The sequence below is a fragment of the Lonchura striata genome, chromosome 11, assembly GCF_046129695.1.
Source record: "Lonchura striata isolate bLonStr1 chromosome 11, bLonStr1.mat, whole genome shotgun sequence".
NCBI lineage: Eukaryota > Metazoa > Chordata > Aves > Passeriformes > Estrildidae > Lonchura > Lonchura striata.
The window spans coordinates 7,858,656-7,877,164 of record NC_134613.1 but is presented as its reverse complement, the minus strand read 5'-3'; the positions used below and the strand labels follow the sequence as shown (position 1 = coordinate 7,877,164).

At 51.7% G+C, this 18,509-nt stretch overlaps 1 protein-coding gene and 3 non-coding genes across 4 annotated transcripts; 3 read left to right on the top strand and 1 right to left on the bottom strand.

Annotated features, from left to right (window-relative positions):
* The first annotated feature begins 369 nt into the window (after positions 1 to 369).
* On the top strand, positions 370 to 441 carry TRNAG-UCC (transfer RNA glycine (anticodon UCC)). Its single transcript has one exon. It is a non-coding gene; the product is annotated as a tRNA-Gly (tRNA).
* A 4,728-nt stretch (positions 442 to 5,169) lies between these two features.
* On the top strand, positions 5,170 to 5,241 carry TRNAM-CAU (transfer RNA methionine (anticodon CAU)). Its single transcript has one exon. It is a non-coding gene; the product is annotated as a tRNA-Met (tRNA).
* An 80-nt stretch (positions 5,242 to 5,321) lies between these two features.
* Positions 5,322 to 5,395, top strand: TRNAI-AAU (transfer RNA isoleucine (anticodon AAU)). The gene has a single exon. It is a non-coding gene; the product is annotated as a tRNA-Ile (tRNA).
* Positions 5,396 to 8,048: 2,653 nt separating this feature from the next.
* LOC110483938 (mitotic-spindle organizing protein 2B) lies at positions 8,049 to 16,179 on the bottom strand. The gene is made up of 3 exons (XM_021554217.2): positions 16,001 to 16,179; positions 15,775 to 15,911; positions 8,049 to 8,323 (listed from the first exon to the last, which is right to left on the bottom strand). The coding sequence occupies exons 1-3, from the start codon at positions 16,144 to 16,146 to the stop codon at positions 8,163 to 8,165; spliced, it is 444 nt and encodes a 147-aa protein (XP_021409892.2). The 5' UTR covers positions 16,147 to 16,179; the 3' UTR covers positions 8,049 to 8,162.
* Positions 16,180 to 18,509: the final 2,330 nt, after the last annotated feature.

Genomic DNA, 18,509 nt, shown 5'->3' with positions numbered 1-18,509 from the left:
CATGGAAACTCAGGGAACCCTGGAGACCGTGGGAAAACTAAAGAACACTGTGACTCTACGGGACCTGGTGGAACCCAGGGCCATAGTGATACTGTGGGGCCTTTTGGGACCAGGGAGATCCTGGTGGGAGTCCACATGATCATTAATCCTAGCAGGAGCCTGCTCCAGGTGAGCTCCTCTCTCCAGGCTTCCACAGGTCCTGCCAGGATCCTACTCCAGTACTGGCCTGCCACAGGCTCATGGCTTCCTTTGAGAATGGCTCTGCTCCAGGATGGCAGCTTGTAGCAATGCAGATAGAAATAGGAGCCAGCGTGTGCCTGGAGCTGGGCGGAATGTGAAGTGAGGAGCAGGCACCCACTCCCCGCAGACGCGTTGGTGGTATAGTGGTGAGCATAGCTGCCTTCCAAGCAGTTGACCCGGGTTCGATTCCCGGCCAACGCAGCGGAATTTTTGTTGTCTCACCTGCTCCCTGTGGCGGCACAGAGGCCACGAGCTGAGCTGTGCCCCGGGTGACCAACCCCGGCTCCGGCCCTGCTCCCCGCCGTGACACACCGCTCTCTTTTGATGGACAGGCTCCTTCTCACGCCTGGCTCCACCAGGATTCCCACTCCAGGGATTCAGATGAGGGTGAGGAAAGATGTTCACACAGCATCAGCTCTTGGGGACCCGCAGGACACTGCTTTCACCAGTGTATTTTTCCTGTTGAGGTGGCTCTGGGCTGGGCTTCTCACTGTTGATACAGGTTGAGAGGGATTTTCAGGGCTGCTGCTGCAGCTGGTTGCAGCTGGAAAGAGAAGCATGCTGCTGTGGCTCGGTAATGATGAAGATTGACAATGCCCAGGTGGGGACCAAGGCATGGACTACACTTCATGAGGCCAGTTATGCAATTTAGGGGTAGAGTGGGAAGAGGCCTGTTCTTTATAAAATGTCTCAGTGTATGATTAGGGTGAAATTGCTCTCCATCCTCCACCTTTTCCACCTCTGCAGTGCCAGCGGATCAAATGGTTTGTCATTCCCCTTCAGAGGGGATGCTGGTACATACAATGTCTGTGTTCATAACACAGTCATTACATATGTAGGACTTTTTCTTGAATACAAACTGTGGTACATGTGGGAACTTCATTTGGAATGACCTGGTTAACAGTCATGACTGCATGTCTCAGACACCCTATGTCACCAACTCATATTAAGGGTTGCTGTTCTTACTGGGGCTGCTTGCAACTTAGCTACTCCCTCACTTTCCTAGAGACCAAGGTGAGGCTGACCAGCCTGTAGTTCTCTGGGGCCTTTTACCCTTTTCAAAGACAGGAGTCTTTTGCCTTATTTTAGTCCTCAGGCATCTCTCCCGGTCACTATGATCATTCAAGATATTGAAAATGGCCTGACAATGACATCAGCCTGTGCTGTCAGTAGACATGGGTTCATGGGCAGGTTCATGGACAGGGGGATTGGAACTAGATAATCTTTAAGGTCCATTCCATGCTTCTCTAATTCTTCAATTCTATAAGTTATGTATGCCTGTTTTTCCCTGATCTGATCCCCTTTCACCAAGGATGCACCATCCTTACCCCAGAGTCCTTCTGATCTCTCGGGCCTGGGATTCCTGAAGCTTGGTTTGCTAGTGAAGACCAAGGCAAAGGAGTCACTCAGTGTATCAACCTTTTCCATGTCATGCACCACCAAGTTCTCCAGCTCATTCACCAATGAGCTGTGTGTGCCTTTTGCCATGTGGGTACTTACAGAAACCCTCCTTGTTGTCTTTGTCATCCCTGACCAGATGCAATTCCATTTCAGCTTTGGCTATCATAACTTCATTTCTTCATGCTCAGATTGAGCATGAAGATTTGAAAAATAAGAATTCTTAATTAGATTATGCACTTTTGTCCTGGAAACTGTCAGCCAGATGCTTTAGGGAATATACCTCTGTGACCAATCAAAACACTTCCACCCACACCCAGGTGTGCACACACTGCAGGAATCCTCTGAAGAGACAAGCAGAGGCCAGGAGCCCTGGAGGTTCAGGGGAGGGTGATGGAGCAATGGCTCACAGCTATTGCCAAAAAAAAAAAACAAAAACAAACAAACCAAATTAATCTCAATATGAAAAGGAACTACAGGTGTTCATTGTTTTATTTTGACAAAAGAGCAAAAACTGGAACAACCAGTTGCACTTATAGAAATGCAGAACTAGAGCAAGGCAGAACTAATTTTACTCACATATGCTCACATAACTGGTGTATTTATGAGGGTGGAAGCTTGTCAGGCCCAGCAGCATGACAAGCTGTATGGCTCGAGCATGTGCCACACAGCTGCAGTCCCTGACCTGTCAGGTACACTTCTGCCTGCCTAAATCCTAAAAGTGGACCATTCCCCAAAAGAACTGGAGGCCTCGAGACAGCCCACGCTGGACCAGACAGCCCACACTGGACCAGATTTATCCCGGAAGACTGCTGCCCTGAGAGGACATACACTGGAGCAGGAGAAAAATGGGAGGAGGAATAAACAGCAAAGACAAACTGTATGAACTGACCACAACCCCCAACTGGGCATTAAAGGGAGGAGATAAAAGTTTCAGGGATGAATCACAGAATCCTTTCAATTCCAAAGAACCTTTAAGATCTTCAAGTTCAACCAGCACTGCTGAGGTCACCAGGTAAGTCATGCCCCCAAGTGGCACATCCACACAACTTTCAAATCCCTTCAGGGATGCTGACTACCCTGTGTAGCCTGTGCCAGTGCATGACAACCCTTTTAGTGAGGAACTTTTTGCTAATATCCAATCTAAACCTCCCCTGGTGGGAGGCTTGAAGAAGAGCAACTTGAGGCCAGTTGCTCTTCTCCTGTTGCTTGATGCTTGGGGGCAGAGCCCAACACCCACTTGGATACAATATCACATCAGGGAGTTGTGGAGAGCAAGAAGGTCCCCCCTGAGCCTCCTTTTCTCCAGGCTGAGCCTCCCTTGATTGTTCCTGGGGCTCCAGACCTTTCCATAGCTCCATACCCTTCCCTGGACACGTTCCAGCTCCTCAGCTCTTGTCATGAAGGGCCAAAAACTGACCCCAGGATTGGAGGTGTGGCCTCACCAGCGCACAGGGCCGCTCACTGTCCTGGTCCTGCTGGACATCCTATGGCTGGTACAGACCAGGGACCATTGGTCTTCTTGCCTGCCTGGACACACCTGGGTTCATTTTCATCTGTTCATCTGTTATTGGCCAGCATTCCCAAGTCCTTCCCCTCCAGGCCCTTTCCAGCCACTGCCCCAGCCTGGAGTGTCCCAGGGACTTGTGATATAACCACAGGACCCAGCAATTCACCTTGTTGAGCCGCAAACCATTGGCCTTGGCCCATCAATCCAGCCTGTCCAGATCCCCCTGCAGAGGCTCCCTGCCCCCCACAGATCCACACGCCCTCCAGCTTTATCTGCAAATTTACTGAAGGTGCACTCAACCCCCTTGTCCAGATCATCAATAAAAATACCATGAAATGGAAAAAAGGGAAGGTAGGGGAAAGGTGATGTAGTTTTGGTTTTGTTTTTTACTATCCAATCTATTTTGATTGACAAGGAAGTAAGCTAATTTTCCCCCAAATCACTGTAGTTTGCCCACATGGTAATCAGTCAATGATCTCCCTGTCTTTATGTTGACCCATGAGATTTTTCACCTCATTTTGACCCCCTGTCCTCCCGAGGAGCTGGAGTGAGAGAGAGCTCCGCGAGAGCCTGGCAGCCGGCCAGGCCAGCAGACATTTGCATCCACAGGAGTGAGAGAATTTATACAAATGAGAGCATTCACACACCTCTCCTCCCTGCCCCACGGCTCCTGCTCCAGCCCGGAACTGCAGCCAGCGGAGCGCGCCGCAGCCGCAGCGGCCGGGCCGGGATCGCGCCGGGCTCGGTACCGGAGCCGGAGCCGGGCTTGGAGCCGGAGCCGGAGCCGGGCTCGGTACCGGAGCCGGAGCCGGGCTCGGTACCGGAGCCGGGCTCGGTACCGGAGCCGGAGCCAGGCTCGGCTTTGCACAGACACGCACCGTGAGGAGCTGCTTTTCCCAGAGCTCTGCGTGAAAGCCCCTGGATTTCAAAGTTATAATAATTGGGAAGAGGATCGTATTTTTTTCCATTTCAAAGAAGGTCCCCACCTTCCTTAACAGATACGTGTCCTTCAAACCAAGAAAATTAAGGTGGCTTCTCCACCTTCATTAGCATCTGCAGTGGCTCAGTTCTTGGACCCAAAAGTGTCTCAGAGGTGAGAGGTCCCTTTCTATGAGCATGGCCTTGGTACATACTTCAGTATCCCCGGGGGCAAGATACTGATGGTATCGGTATCAGGCAGGAACATCCCAATAGGGTCAACAACCTTTGGGGGATGGTCACTCCAGGACCAAGAAAAGGAAAAAGTTTGGCCAAAAAAATTTGTGTTAACACTGATGTGGCAAAACACCAGCCTCCCAGGTCCCCCAGGCTGTGGGACCGAAGAGGGATGAAATCACAGCCAGCAACCCCTCAGGGCAAAACATGCTCCATGTTGGGTAAGTATGTGGGTGCAATCCTCAGCTTCTCCTCAAAATGAGTCACATTGCAATGCTGACAGCACATCCTCGTTTTATGCCGGAGTCCTGCTGCCACAGAGCAGCTGTGAACACAGCAGTACTGTCCAAGGCAGACACAAGGTTTGTGATGTGCTGAGTATTCCCAGTCCCAGGCTTTATGTTCTCATCTAAGCTTTTATTCCAAATTATATCTCCCACTGACAGCGATTTGGGAAATCATGCTCCCGAATTTGTGAGAAACTTGTGCAAAAATCCACCCACCTAGCTTCCTATATATTCCGCATAAGACGCTTGCCTGTTTTCCTAAAATGTGACGGACGGGTGGTTGTATACCACGGGTGAATGGTGGCTCCTACCAGGCAAGCCAAAAAGCAGAAGATACCAGATGGGCTTTGTCTCTGTTCCGCTTTCAGCAGCACAGTGGGGACTTAGCCGGTGGTTCCTGGGAGGAGGTCAAAGCTATAACAGCAAGTGGGGCAGCACAGTGCATTAATTCGCTGTGCCCCGTTTTTGGGCTAACGCGGTGTTCCTGTCACCCTACGCAGGCTGTCGGCGCTGCCGGGGCTGCAGGACGGGCGGAGTTGCAGATGGCAATATATACTTGTAGATTCTCACCATCTAGGCAGCAGAGTGGCGCAGCGGAAGCGTGCTGGGCCCATAACCCAGAGGTCGATGGATCGAAACCATCCTCTGCTAGCTTCGTTTTGCTTCCGTTTTCTTGGGCGGCGGAGCTGTCGCCGGGCCACCAGGTGGCGGCGCGGCAGCCGCAGCAGCGGGGCCGGTTAGCTCAGTCGGTTAGAGCGTGGTGCTAATAACGCCAAGGTCGCGGGTTCGATCCCCGTACGGGCCATCCTGGCTTTTTCTCCACTGTCATCTTTTTTTTCCCGTACCGTCCGGCCCTGCCTTTTTTGGCAATGAAATAGTCTGTAGGAAAACAGGGATCCTCCCTGTGCTGCTCAGCCCTGGCAGGTGGTCCACTGGGAGAGCTTCTAGGCTCTCCCTATGTTTTCCTTACTCCTCCTTTTCCAGATGTTCATTCCAGGTAAGGATAAACTTCACTTCTGCTAATGGCAGGTGCACTGTCTCCAGCAGCCCTCCAGACCTGGGACTGATCTCAGCTGTGCCATGGCTGGATTCAGGTGTGCAGCACTATCCATTGCACCTGCTGGTGCTGTCAGACCTCGGCCAGCAAGGTTTATTGTGGCCATGTGAGGAAAGAGAAGAATCAGCTGGGGTAGAGATGGAGCTTTGGTGGGCCGACAGGGCAGTGCAGCAGTTGTCATGAGAGAAGGACAGTTGGGGTCCCACACCTTGTGTCAGGATGCTGCCCAAGGTCACTCTGTGAGATTGAGAGCCCTTATTGGGTGAGCCTTTATTGGGTGAGTGTTTGCACATTCTGCGTTACTCTTCTAAAATCTTGAGAACTCTGAAGTCACTCAGGTAGTACAAATTCCACTTGACATCACACATATCTGTGCAAATATTGACAGAGCTTTAATTAGTTTGATTTGCTTATCTGCTTTAACTACTTTATAAGACAAATCTCATAAAATTATCTGTGGATTTTATAAGTTGCCTTGGCAATGCTACAGTCAACATTGCCCATTTAAAAAGTGAGTAATTGTGAGAAACCAGGTGTGCACAGGAAGTACATCAGTCAGTGTCCTGCCCATGCACCTGATGGACCCCAAGAGTGACAAATGTCCATGTCCCCCACTTTCAGCCAACAGCGAGGCTGAGCGTGTAAGCCCAGGAGGCACAGACTGTCTGTAATCCCAGAATGGCAGATGGGCATTAGAGGACACCCAGGCCATCATATCCTTATCCCTCTATTTTCCCACATTTATGGCTCCCCAAAACCACCTTGGTCCCTCCTTTTCCTCACATTTCATTCCTCCCCTGAACATCCCATAAGACACAATCTGAAAAAGCTCTTTCCTTGTATCCTCCTGAAATTCTGAACAGAGAAGGATGTGTCCCAGAGCCAACCTGCCACCACCTCAAACTTGTGCTGCCCTGACAGTCCCAAGAGCACCCTGCAAACTGACATCAGGAACCTGGGCTGGCGAGTTTTCTTTCACAGGGAAAAGGGACAGTGTTTGTGTTCAAGGGCCTGTGGCCCTGAGGGGGCGGCCGCCTCCAAAAAACCCAAATGGTGAAGGATGTATCCCGGACCCATCCTTTGCCCCCCATGAGGGACCAGATGTGACCTGCAGAGTGGTTCCATTCACCCTGTGGCTGGGAGCCACCTCTGAGCCCAAAAAGAGCCCTGGGAGAAGCTGGGACAGGGAATCCCTGGCATGGTGGAGTTTCCCAGGGCTACTCCACCTTTCCCTGCTTCATTCTAGGAGATGAGCTTTTAATCACATAACCTAATGCTGTCTCATGTGGTACAGGTTGATCCTAACACACCTGAAAAACATCCCACATCCTGCCCTATTCCTTTCAGTGTCCCTGGAAAGCTCAGGGGACCTACAGCCCCCAGGACATTGAGCTGAAGTGCCACAGAGGACAGCCCCTGCCCCAAGGTGCTGCACCCATCCGAGGTCACTGCAGCTCCCAGCAGCACCTCCAGCTCTGCAGAGCCTGGAGGGAACAAGGCTGAGGTTACGAGAGGGGCTGAACATGTGGTGGGGGGTGACAGGGGCCAGGGAAGTGGCTCCAAGAAGGGATGTCAGGGCTGGAGCTGGAGCTCAGGCATGGGATGCAGCTCTGGGTTCTCAGGTGGGACCACTCTTGAGCATTGATATTCTAGATTATCAACCTTCTTCCTCGGATGCCACTTCACGCCAGGGCTTGATCCCCTGGGACTGTATGAAGCAGATCCCCACAGAGGCCATCTGCACTTCTGATGCCCAGCATTGGGACCATAACTTGTGCCTGGCTACCTCCCCTCAGGCCTCTGAACTCCACCACCCCAGTTTTACCAAGGGGAGCAGCTGCATTTCATTATTTATCACGGTAGGAGAAACCCAGACCTTGAAAATCTCATTTTAGCACCTGTTGAAACAGGTAGATCTTGAGTTTAGGAATCACTATCTAACTGTCATAGAATGGACGCATTTTCTCCTAATTAGGGACATAGAATTCATCAACAGCCCCTAAGCTCCCAGAGCCATTAGGAGACACCCTACTGCCTGGAGAACCCTCTGGAACCATGTATGGTAACACCTGAGCTCCAAGAAACCCACTCACCTGTTTTATATTTCTTGCCTTAAGTGATGAAGCTGTTCCCTCCCTTATCTGGCACAACCTCCTGGTTTGGCCTGGCTCCTGAGGCAAAGGGGGCTGCAATGCTTTGTAAATGAATAATCACATCAGCATCACTGGGAGGACTGAACATGGAATTTCCCATCTTTGGGAGAGATCAATCTGGTTTCAGATATAGGTGCTGGAATGCTGTAAACAGGCACATGGTGAACCAGGGCAAGCCAAATGCAGGAACATTTCCTGGCAGTTAAAGTGGCCAAACGAAGTTTGGGAAATAAGAACCAACAGCTCTGTTCCCTGTATTACAAATCATGTTTTTAGGTTAATACATACAACACAAGCAGCTTTAACAAGCACAATATATATACACTCTCAAGGATCCAAATCCATCTGTTCCAAGGCCTTATTTAGGCACTGTTGCCTCCCCCACTGCTCTTGCCAGAGGTTCCAGCCTTCTGCATGCGGCTCGCGCTCGGCTGTCGCGGCATCCTCTGGGCAGATCCTTCCCGGCTGCTTCTTTCGGCCAGAATCTGTGACCCACCGACAGCAGAGCTGGTTTTATTTCTCCCTGAATAAACAAACACATCCATTAGTTTTAACACCCCAACCCAAGCACCACCACACAGCAGCTAGCCACAAGCCTTCCCTCAGGAACCATGCAGGAGGCAAAATTCCATTAGACCTTACAAACATCTTCAGCATCCAGTGCAGAAAGCAAATTGGTGAATTCAGACCAACAGGTATTGGTGCCAGGGTGCCACAGAAACCCAAAGAAGCTACAATAGAAGCAAATTTAATTTTCATGAGCTTTAATCTACAAAGTAACCAGCCACTTTGTTCCAGTCATTGCACACTGAACAGCAGCATAGCAAACAGCACTGCTGGAACATCAAGAGTTTCCAACTCCTCGAGCTGGGATAAGTGAAAGGATGTGCCAGTGGTGCCTGAGACTGCTGCCACATCATCAGATCACACACACCTCTCTCCATATCACTTCTGTCACCCAGTGAGCAGATTTGGACCTTCTATCTTTTTTTTTTTTGTTTGTTTTCAGGAACTCAACTCCTACACAGGACTTCCACATGTTCTTACTGAGTTTGGAGGTGAGGGTTCCCCTCCTGGAGGCACAACTGACAGGCTCGAAGAGGCAGAGTGGGAGCAGGGAGCAGCAGTGGATACAAAGGTAGAAACTGAGAGAGGCAAGGGGCAACAGGGTGCTGTCAGAGGAGTGACAGACTCACTGTTGCTGACACAAATGTCAGGAGGGGATGATGAACACTGACTTATCCTGCCACTCCCTCAGGTGAGAAGTAAGACTCACTTTAGGAAAGAGAATAAAAGGAACATTATGTTCAAATTTTACTAAAGATGGCAACCTCCATGAAGCATCATAAAAATGAATAATAGCAACAAGAAAGCAGGAATGCAGTGGGCTGTAGTTACATGCATGCAATTGAAATGAAGAATGACATTTTGGCAACCATTCACAGTGCAACCTGCACAATATCAACAGCTGCTCTACACTCTAGAGTCTCCATGGACATTATCTTGGGTCATCTGTGCTATGGACAGTCCAGACCATCCTGTCTCCTTGGAGCAGCTGTCTGGGAACAGGACTCCCATCAATACTACCAGTTAACACCTTGATGCACCAGAAAGACAATATAAGAACTTCCAAGCAGGAGCACGTGGCCATTATTAATCTGTAAAATTTGGGTGGCACAAAAATCCGTTCACTTATCCCAGCCAAGTCAGGTGCTCTTGAAAAACTCTCTTCTTGTCAAGCACGGCAGCTCTGTGCCAGCAGTCACCCTCCCAGGTCAACCAACCAGCCTTGCCAGCTGTGCTGTAGCTCAGGCACTTTAAGCAGCTTCACTAAAGCAGTACAGCTGAGAAATTTTTTGTCAGTTCTAAAATAACTGACATAATATTCATTTCTGTACCAGAAGATAATAGAGGTCTATAAATTGAAGCTAGTTGGTTGCCTACAATACAGAAAAAAATATTCATTTTGGAATGTGAGGCTGGGGGGAAGGGAGAGGAACAGCAACAACTTCACATTGGGAATTTTCTGTGCACAGAATTTACCGTGTCCATCATTACACAAAACATGAATCAAGGCCTCTCATTCAAAAGGCTTAAACTCTATTGTTTATGGTAGGAAAAGCTGGGGGGTGAGAGTTGCAGTTAAAATCCAGAAGACAACCTAACTGCTCCTAAGTGACTGTAGGTAATCCACTCATTGGAGTGGTATTGATGGAGTGCTGGAAAAAACCCGAGTATGAGCAACTAAGTAAGAAAACCATGATCAGGATTAGTCCTTTAATTAGTCCTTTAATTAGTCCTATTTATGTCACTAATAGGTCATTTTACAGATCTTTTGTCAGAGAAGGCATGCAGACCACGAAGTGTCTGGGAATATTTTCAGGTGCAAGACACAAATTGCCACCACTGAGATCCCATGGAGATATTTAATTTACAATTGAAGCGTAATAGCCAGTATAACCCACAGGAAAATTCACTGTATTATGTATAAACCCCAGATTAAATAAATGTAAGATAAATCCTTTGCATCTCCAAGGGGATTCCCTCTGCCATATCAGAGCTTTACACAGAATTCTCCTTGTCAGCATTATCCTTATCTCCTTAATACACAAGTCTACACTACAAATCCCACATCAAGTTGAACCCTGAGATAACTCAAGGCTGAGTGGAAGAGTAATGCAAAGCAGCTGGCATGGCCAGCCAGCAACACCCAAGAGTGCTGACAGTCACCACTCCAAAAGGCTGGTCACAGCTAAAGACAGACTGCACAAAGGGAAAGAAACAACTGAGCAAAACAGATAAACAAGGAAGGATAAAAACCACAAAGATGGCAAGCAGAACACACAAGAAGAACAAAGTTGGCAACAAGCTGTGTAATACTGAGAAATAGTTACAAAAGAACTGAAGAGCAACACTTACAATTCTGAGGCCTTGACTGTATCTAAGTATATACACAGGAATAAAGGAGTTAGAAATGCAGGGGCAGAAAAGGACTTGCGATTGTCCACAGCATATATTTCCACACAGACCACAAAAACTCGCCATGTAAACCTTTGACAGAGCCCATAGCTGGTGATGGGCTCAGTGTTTTTTCCAACAGGCACTGGAGTTTGGGAGTTTCCCTGGGCAGGAGGGCATTCTGACCCCTGCCATGCACAGCTCCTTTCTCCCTGTGCCAGTTAGCTCCTTGTAGCCCTAAAATCCACACACCAAATGATAAGGCCCACAAAAGACACGTTTTGAAAACCAAGTTCATGTTAACAACGCATTCAGAAGAGAAATTAGCTGGGACAAAGCTTCGGGAAGTAATTTTATGGGAAGACACTCTTTCTGGAGAAGTGAGGAATGTAAAAAAATAGGTTGGAATGCAAAGAGTGAGAGAAGTATCAAGACTATTCATCAGCCTAAAAAAAGAGCAGGGCATTGACATATGCATGTGTATAGAGGTAGAGAACTTCAGGGGAACCTGCAGGGACTTGAGGGTTGGCTGAAAGCACAGAAATAGTATATGAAAAAATAGGATACTTTATTACATATATGTCTAGTCTAGGCCAAACTCAACACCACAGTCCTTAACAGAACCCTCCCCCTCACACACAGGGAAAGGACACTGGAAATTCTTTCTATTTCAATCCAGCACTTTCCCTCCCAAATGAAATGCTGAGGGACCATTTTAAATGTAGCTCGAATTAAGTTGCATCCAGCTAAATATGCCAGATGGACGCTCCAATACCCACACAGCAATTTGCAGGCAGCTGTCATGGATTCAGTTACCAGCCAACAGAGAACGCCATGGCTGTGTTCTCTGGGAAAATCAGAGCTCCTAATTTCAGACTCCCTGATGCTTCATCAGCACAAAAGCTGAAATAACTACAGGCATCCCCCACCACCAAGAGTACTGATCAGAACTGCTGCATCAGCCTTATTTTAGCTGTTTTTTAAAGCCTCCCTCCACCAGAATGTGCTGGGAAGCCTCAGCCAGGACCTCACTACTGATACAAATGGAGCAGAGCAGGCTTGGGTGAGACCAGGATTCCTTCAGCCACTTGTCTACCTCCTGACAGGGAGGGAGTGCAGGGGCTGAGCTGAAAGGCACAAAGCAGCTTGAGAAGCTTGCACAGGACAATTGCTGTTCTTGTCACAAGCACAGAGCTTGGGCTGTAACCACACAAACAAATCCCAGCAATGCAGAAGAGGCATCTCCCCTAGCCAAATGCCTGGTTCTGCATGGAAGCTGCACCATCCTCTTCTTAAATGGAAGCAGCATCTTCCAACAAGAGATTGCAAAGCCAACAGCAGGCAGCATTTAGGTTCGTTCTCCCTCTTTACAGCAGCTTCTAAAGGGAAAGGAGGCAAGGCAAACCCAACAGTCCTGCAGAACAGATCCAGCCCAGAGGCCACCCCCAGACACTCTATTAACACTTACCCAACTCCTGAAGGATGTGCCCAGAATGAGAAAGCTCAGTGAAAGAGAAGCGATTCTTTTTCAAGTTGAACGATGCTAAGTTTAGATCAGCTATTGGAAAGAAATTCTTCCCTGTGAGGGTGGGGCGGCCCTGGCACAGGGTGCCCAGAGAAGCTGTGGCTGTCCCATCCCTCAAAGTGTCCAAGGCCAGGCTGGACAGGGCTTGGAGCAACCTGGGACAGTGGAAGGTATCTCTGACCATGGCAGGGGGTGGAATGAGATGAGCTTTAAGGTCCCTTCCAACCCAAACCATTCTCTGATTCTGTGATCCTTACAAGGAGGACTGGACAAAATACGTCCTTCACATTAACAGGATCTTAACAGCACTTCTTAAACTCACAGAAATGAAAACATGGGCCTAAAGTTGTGAGTCCCTGTTGAGCTTAAATTTTGCCTAAAGCATTTTCTGAGCATTTATATTTAAATGACAATTTTATTCCCAAAGGAATTAGCTGATGTCAGTGGGTGCTGTGTGACAGTAAAGTCACCTGGGATGGCAGAAACTAAAGAGAGAAGCTTTCATTCTAAGTGAGTTAGGACTTTAACACAAGCTTACAGAAAATAAAAAACCTGACACAGCTGGGAAGACCAAGCCTTCAGACAAGGTACAGAAGTGCTGTCCATTGCAATTTGGTCAGGGATGAATGTGAAAAGAAAGAGGAGACCCAAGCACCTCTTCATCAACCATTTCCAAGCAACAGCTTGCAAAGAGAGAAATCCAAGCTTAGCATTTAATGTTTGACCACATCTGCAGCAAAACTGTGGCTTGATGGGCACAATGTTCCTGTTTCAGCAATTCCAGTGCATTAACTTGCACCAAGGACATATTTTAAACTCGCACGGAGCGGGCCCCCTGGGCCGGGGCTCACAGGGAGCAATTGGCCAAACTGGCCACTGAAAGCCAAACTAATACCAGAAATATTTACCACAAACAACACCATCTTTCCCTGAACCTCACTACACTTTCCCTTTGGTTTCAAGGGCTTGTCCCAGAGAACTCCAGGATATTAACGTGTCCATGTTAAAGGGATACTACAAAGAGAAAAGCCTGGCTGGACACATTAGAACTGAAATCTGAGTCAGACCAGGAGATGCTCTACTAAAGATGCAGAAAGAGCACCAAATTAAGCTCTCAAGACAACTACTAACTCCTGCAGTCTCAGCCTCTCGAAGATGCCTGCAGCAGGGTAGTAGAAGGCAACAATTAAGCACATACCAACTCTACCTGAGGGCTTCTGGCTTTCCCTCTCAAGAAATTTAATGCTGATTAAAAATCAAGTGGCCATTGGCCTGTCTCACACCCTGAGCGAGCCCACTACTAGCTAAAATTAGCTCATAGCAGTAGCTCAGTGCTAGGAAAAGAAAAGCCTCACTTGTCCAGAAAGTGCCCCTTAAAGAGCATAGATAAGAGAACAAAAGCTGCTCCACATTACAGACATACAGGAACAAAAACCTCGCCAACATTCCCTTCGCAGTTAGAGTAGCCTGTAACAGATGGGGCAGCAACAGAGGAGTCAGAGCAAAATTTAACAGCATCCTTTGCTCAAAATCTCTGCTCTTTTGGGATATTTCCTCTTAATGGGGTACCAGAATAGCTCACTGCTTCACACTTGACAAAAATCCAAGTGCTGCACCTCTCCCATTTTGTTTAGGAAATAGTACTCAGGTGTCTGTCCTCTCTTGCCCCTGTGCATATTCAGAGTCACTTCTCAGTCACATGTGAGGTTGTTCTCTTCAGCACAACCACCTCCTCTACAGAGAATTCTGAACCTCCTGAGAAAGGGAAACCTGTTCATGGCGAGTCCAAGGAGCTCTGGACACTTTATCCACACACTCTGCCTGAGCTTCAGCAAACTTCCCGAGTTCCCCTCAGCTGCTCAGAGAGGGGATTCACCTTGAACTTTGCCATTATAAAAGCACCAGATTGTGGCATAACTCCTTTATCCCAAAAGTGACTGCTTTTCAAATTAAACCCCCTCTCAACTTCACTTTCGACATGACTTGCAAGCACAGCCAAGAGAATAAACGTGCCCAACCACCAACCACTGCCCCTGTCTGACACACTTTTGAGCACAAGAGAAATAAACTTTTCCACTGTGAATCCAGGCTTAGTGACAGCAGACTTATTTTAGTTACTTATTTTTAAACCTTTTGGAAGTAATCCACAGAGTTGGTGAGCAAAAAGTCACTTCAGGGAGTAAATGGAAATTTTATTAGAACTGGTTATGAATAAAATAAAATTATATATATATATATATATATATATATATATATATATATATATATATGGCACAAATTCAGGGCTATGGTTTTTACTGTTCACGGACATTATAGTATTAAGGAGAGATAAATGCATTCAAAAGCAGTAACTGCTTTATCTGACAGTCCCCCATAGCCTTCTACTTCATCTCCCCACACAAATTCCATCGCTGGAGGATGGAAACAGCTGGATGAGTGTTAGAAGCCACCACGAACATGGGGGGATAGAGTAAAGGAAGCAATACAGCTCTCTTCCTTTTCCAGGGATTCCTCATGGCCCGGAAACTTTAACTTTTCAAAAGTCATATACAAACAAGCCCGAAAACTTTTAACTTTTTAAAAGTTATATACAAACAAAGCAGTACTGAATATTACTGTAGATTAAAGTGGTTTTCTCCTGTTAAGGGCTTGGCGAGCAGAGCCAGGAGGCTACAAAACGCAGCACAAGTACTGCAGCAGCCTCCCCAGAGCTCCCACGCTGCCTAAAACCCACGAGCACTAAGACAGACGGGGCTGGGGCCGGGCCGGGGCTCGCACGGAGCGGGCTCCCCGGGCTTGGGCTCGCACGGAGCGGGCCCCCCGGGCCGGGGCTCACACGGAGCGGGCTCCCCGGGCTTGGGCTCACACGGAGCGGGCCCCCCGGGCTTGGGCTCACACGGAGCGGGCTCCCCGGGCCGGGGCTCGCACGGAGCGGGCCCCCCGGGCCGGGGCTCGCACGGAGCGGGCCCCCCGGGCCGGGGCTCGCACGGAGCGGGCTCCCCGGGCCGGGGCTCGCACGGAGCGGGCCCCCCGGGCCGGGGCTCACACGGAGCGGGCCCCCCGGGCTTGGGCTCGCACGGAGCGGGCCCCCCGGGCTTGGGCTCACACGGAGCGGGCCCCCCGGGCCGGGGCTCGCACGGAGCGGGCCCCCCGGGCCGGGGCTCGCACGGAGCGGGCTCCCCGGGCCGGGGCTCGCACGGAGCGGGCCCCCCGGGCCGGGGCTCGCACGGAGCGAGCCCCCCGGGCTTGGGCTCGCACGGAGCGAGCCCCCCGGGCTTGGGCTCACACGGAGCGGGCCCCCCGGGCCGGGGCGCCGCCGGGGCCGGGCCGGGCGGCCCGCGGGCCCCTTCCCGCGGCGGCCCGGGCGCGGGACAGCGGCGGGCGCGCCCCGGGCCGCGGCGGGCGCAGCGCGGGGCCGGCGGCCGGCGGGCTCCGGCCGCGCTCGGGGCGGGCCCGCCCCGGGGAAGGGCCCCGCCCGCCCCGCCCCGTACCTCGGCTGTCGGCGGGCATCGGCGCGGCGGGGCCGCTCTCGGCGGCGGGCGGGAGCCGCTGCCCGGCACACATCGACTTCAGCACCTGGAACACGGCGAGCGGCGCCACGTTCATGCGGAGCAGGTCCAGCAACACCCTGCGAGGGGAACACCGGCAGCGGGAGCGCCTGTCAGACGGGGATCCGGCGTCACCGCCGGCTCCCGCGGCGGCGCCCCCACCGCTCACCGGAACACCTCCGGGTCCAGCCCGCTGCCCGCCGCCTGCGCCAGTTCGAACAGCTCCGCCTCCTCCGCGCTCAGCAGCTGCTTCCGCCGCAGCCGCGTCTCCGCCATCGGCGCCGGGGCCGCCATTGTCGCCGGTCCCTCCGACATGGCTGCGCGGTCCCGCCCCTGGCGGCCCCGCCCGTCACACCGGGCCGCGCCCCCTCGCAACGGGCCACGCCCCTCACACCGGGACACGCCCCCTCACACCGGGACACGCCCCCTCACACCGGGACACGCCCCCTCACACCGGGCCACGCCCCCTCACACCGGGCCACGCCCCTCACACCGGGCCGCGCCCCCTCACACCGGGACACGCCCCCTCACACCGGGACACGCCCCTCACACCGGGCCGCGCCCCCTCACACCGGGACACGCCCCCTCACACCGGGACACGCCCCTCACACCGGGCCGCGCCCCCTCAGTGTTCGGCAGTGGCTCAGTCCCCGCCGCTCCGGGCCTGTTGCTCCTGGCGCGGCCGGCAGGTGGCAGCAGCGCTCCAGCCGCGCCCCCGGCCGCGGGCCCCTGCCTGGAGCGGCCGCAGCGCCCGCGGGGTGACGGCGTGAGGTGAGAGGGGTGCGGTGTGTGAGGAGAGACGTGCGGTGTGCGGCGTGAGTTGTGAGGTGAGAGGGGTGAGGTGTGCACCGTGCGGTGTGAGGTGTACGGTGTGCAGTGCCCGGTGCCCGCTGTGCAGTGCCCCGTATCCGCCCCGCTGCCCCCCACGCGGTCTCCCCGCAGGCGCCTCCGCTCCAGGGCAGGGCAGAACCCAGCGGGATCCGCTGAGCACGAAGGGCAGTGCAGCAGTTTGGGGTGCGGAGGTGCCATGGGGACCCGCGGAGCTACAGAGCCCACGTCCTCACCCCAGCTGTCCCCTGGGCCGGGCGCCAGCTCCCTTGAACACGCTGCAGGCCCTGAGCCCAGAGAGCATCTGGGCATCATGCGGGAAAAAGCAGGAAATTTGGGTCTTGAGTCGCACCGTGGCGAAGAGCTGGCAAACTGAGATTGAAATCCCTCCTATCTAAATGGAAATGATCTGTTGCCATCAGGGAAGGATGGTCCAGCCCAGCACACACAGGCCCTGCAGCTGCGCTGTTAATGGGGAACAGAGCAGAGGGGTCACTGTGTCCCCCCAGCATTGCCATGACAGACCCCATCCCATCCCTACACCAAGCCACAGCAGACAGATGCTCCCACTCCACATCCCAAGCAACCTGTGAGTCTGTCAGGGTGCCCCAACCTTGTGACTTGATGGCCAGGCTGACAAACAGACATTTATGGCAGAAGCCAAGACAGGAATGACATGGATAATGATAGAAGGATCTTGCTCTTTATGGCCCAAAGCAGGACCAGCCCAGCAAGAACAATTATTGCTGTGTTTTGAGTGGGAGCAGCTGCTCCAGCATGAGTGACTGCACTGTCTGTGGGGTTGCCAATGCTGAAGCCACAGAGCCTAAGGTTGTCCCAACAGCTGGACTTTCAGAGGGACCCTCAGCTGAGCAGGGAGTGTAGAGTCTGTGATACAGGGGGACTGAAAAACACCCCTGTGCTTGATCTCTTGCCTGTTCTGGTATATGATGTGCCACTTCCTTTGGGACAGGCTGGTAGTCGAGTGCAAATGCCAAGCGCCCTCATTGTGTGGGTGATGCAGTCTCCAGACTTGGTCCCACATGGACAACCTCCCTCAGCCTGTGGCATGTGAGAGCTCAGCTACACCTCACAGCAGAAGAAAGTGAGATGCTTTTCAGCTCAGCCCTTCTCTTGGAACAAAACAAAACAAAACAAAAACAAACAAACAAAAAACAAAAAAAAACCCCCAACAAAACCAAAACCAAAAAAAAAAAAAAAAAGAGAGAGAGAAAACCAGGAACTGCCTTCTGTACAACAAACTGGAGAAGTTTCAGCATGTACCTCCCTCCTTCCCTGTCCATCTGTTCCAGCTGGCAGCTCTCCCTGTGTGCTGTGGTCACCAGCACAGGGCTGGAGACCTTCCCAGGGCAAAGGACAGGAGACTCTGTCCCTCACATGCTTCCTTCATAGGTCACAGCTGTGTCACACCTTCCCCGCATCTCGGTGTAAGCCTGGATGGGCCTAGTCTGCAACGTGGAGTGACAACCTTCTCCTCTGGACTTCAAGGTTTTCTCTGAAGCATTCCTGGGGGCTCCGTTATCTCAGTTTCTCCCTTTTGCTCTCCCAGTCCAACAGGTCAGTAGAGGAAGTCCTTGGGAAACTCCCCTGAGGAGGCCTCAGTTACTGGAGCTGCACTCTGGGTGGCACAGGGGACTCTGGCTTAAATGACACTGAGGAGGACCCTGGGTCTTGCAGCCCACCAGACACTCTCCATTGCCTCTGGCAGGACTTTAAAGCCCAACCACCACTCAGTCCATGGTTTCCAGAGCAGGATGAGCCAGGACAGCCCGGGATGCTGATGCCAGGCTGCATCTCAGCCCTTGCAGAACATGTTTAAGAGAGGGGCT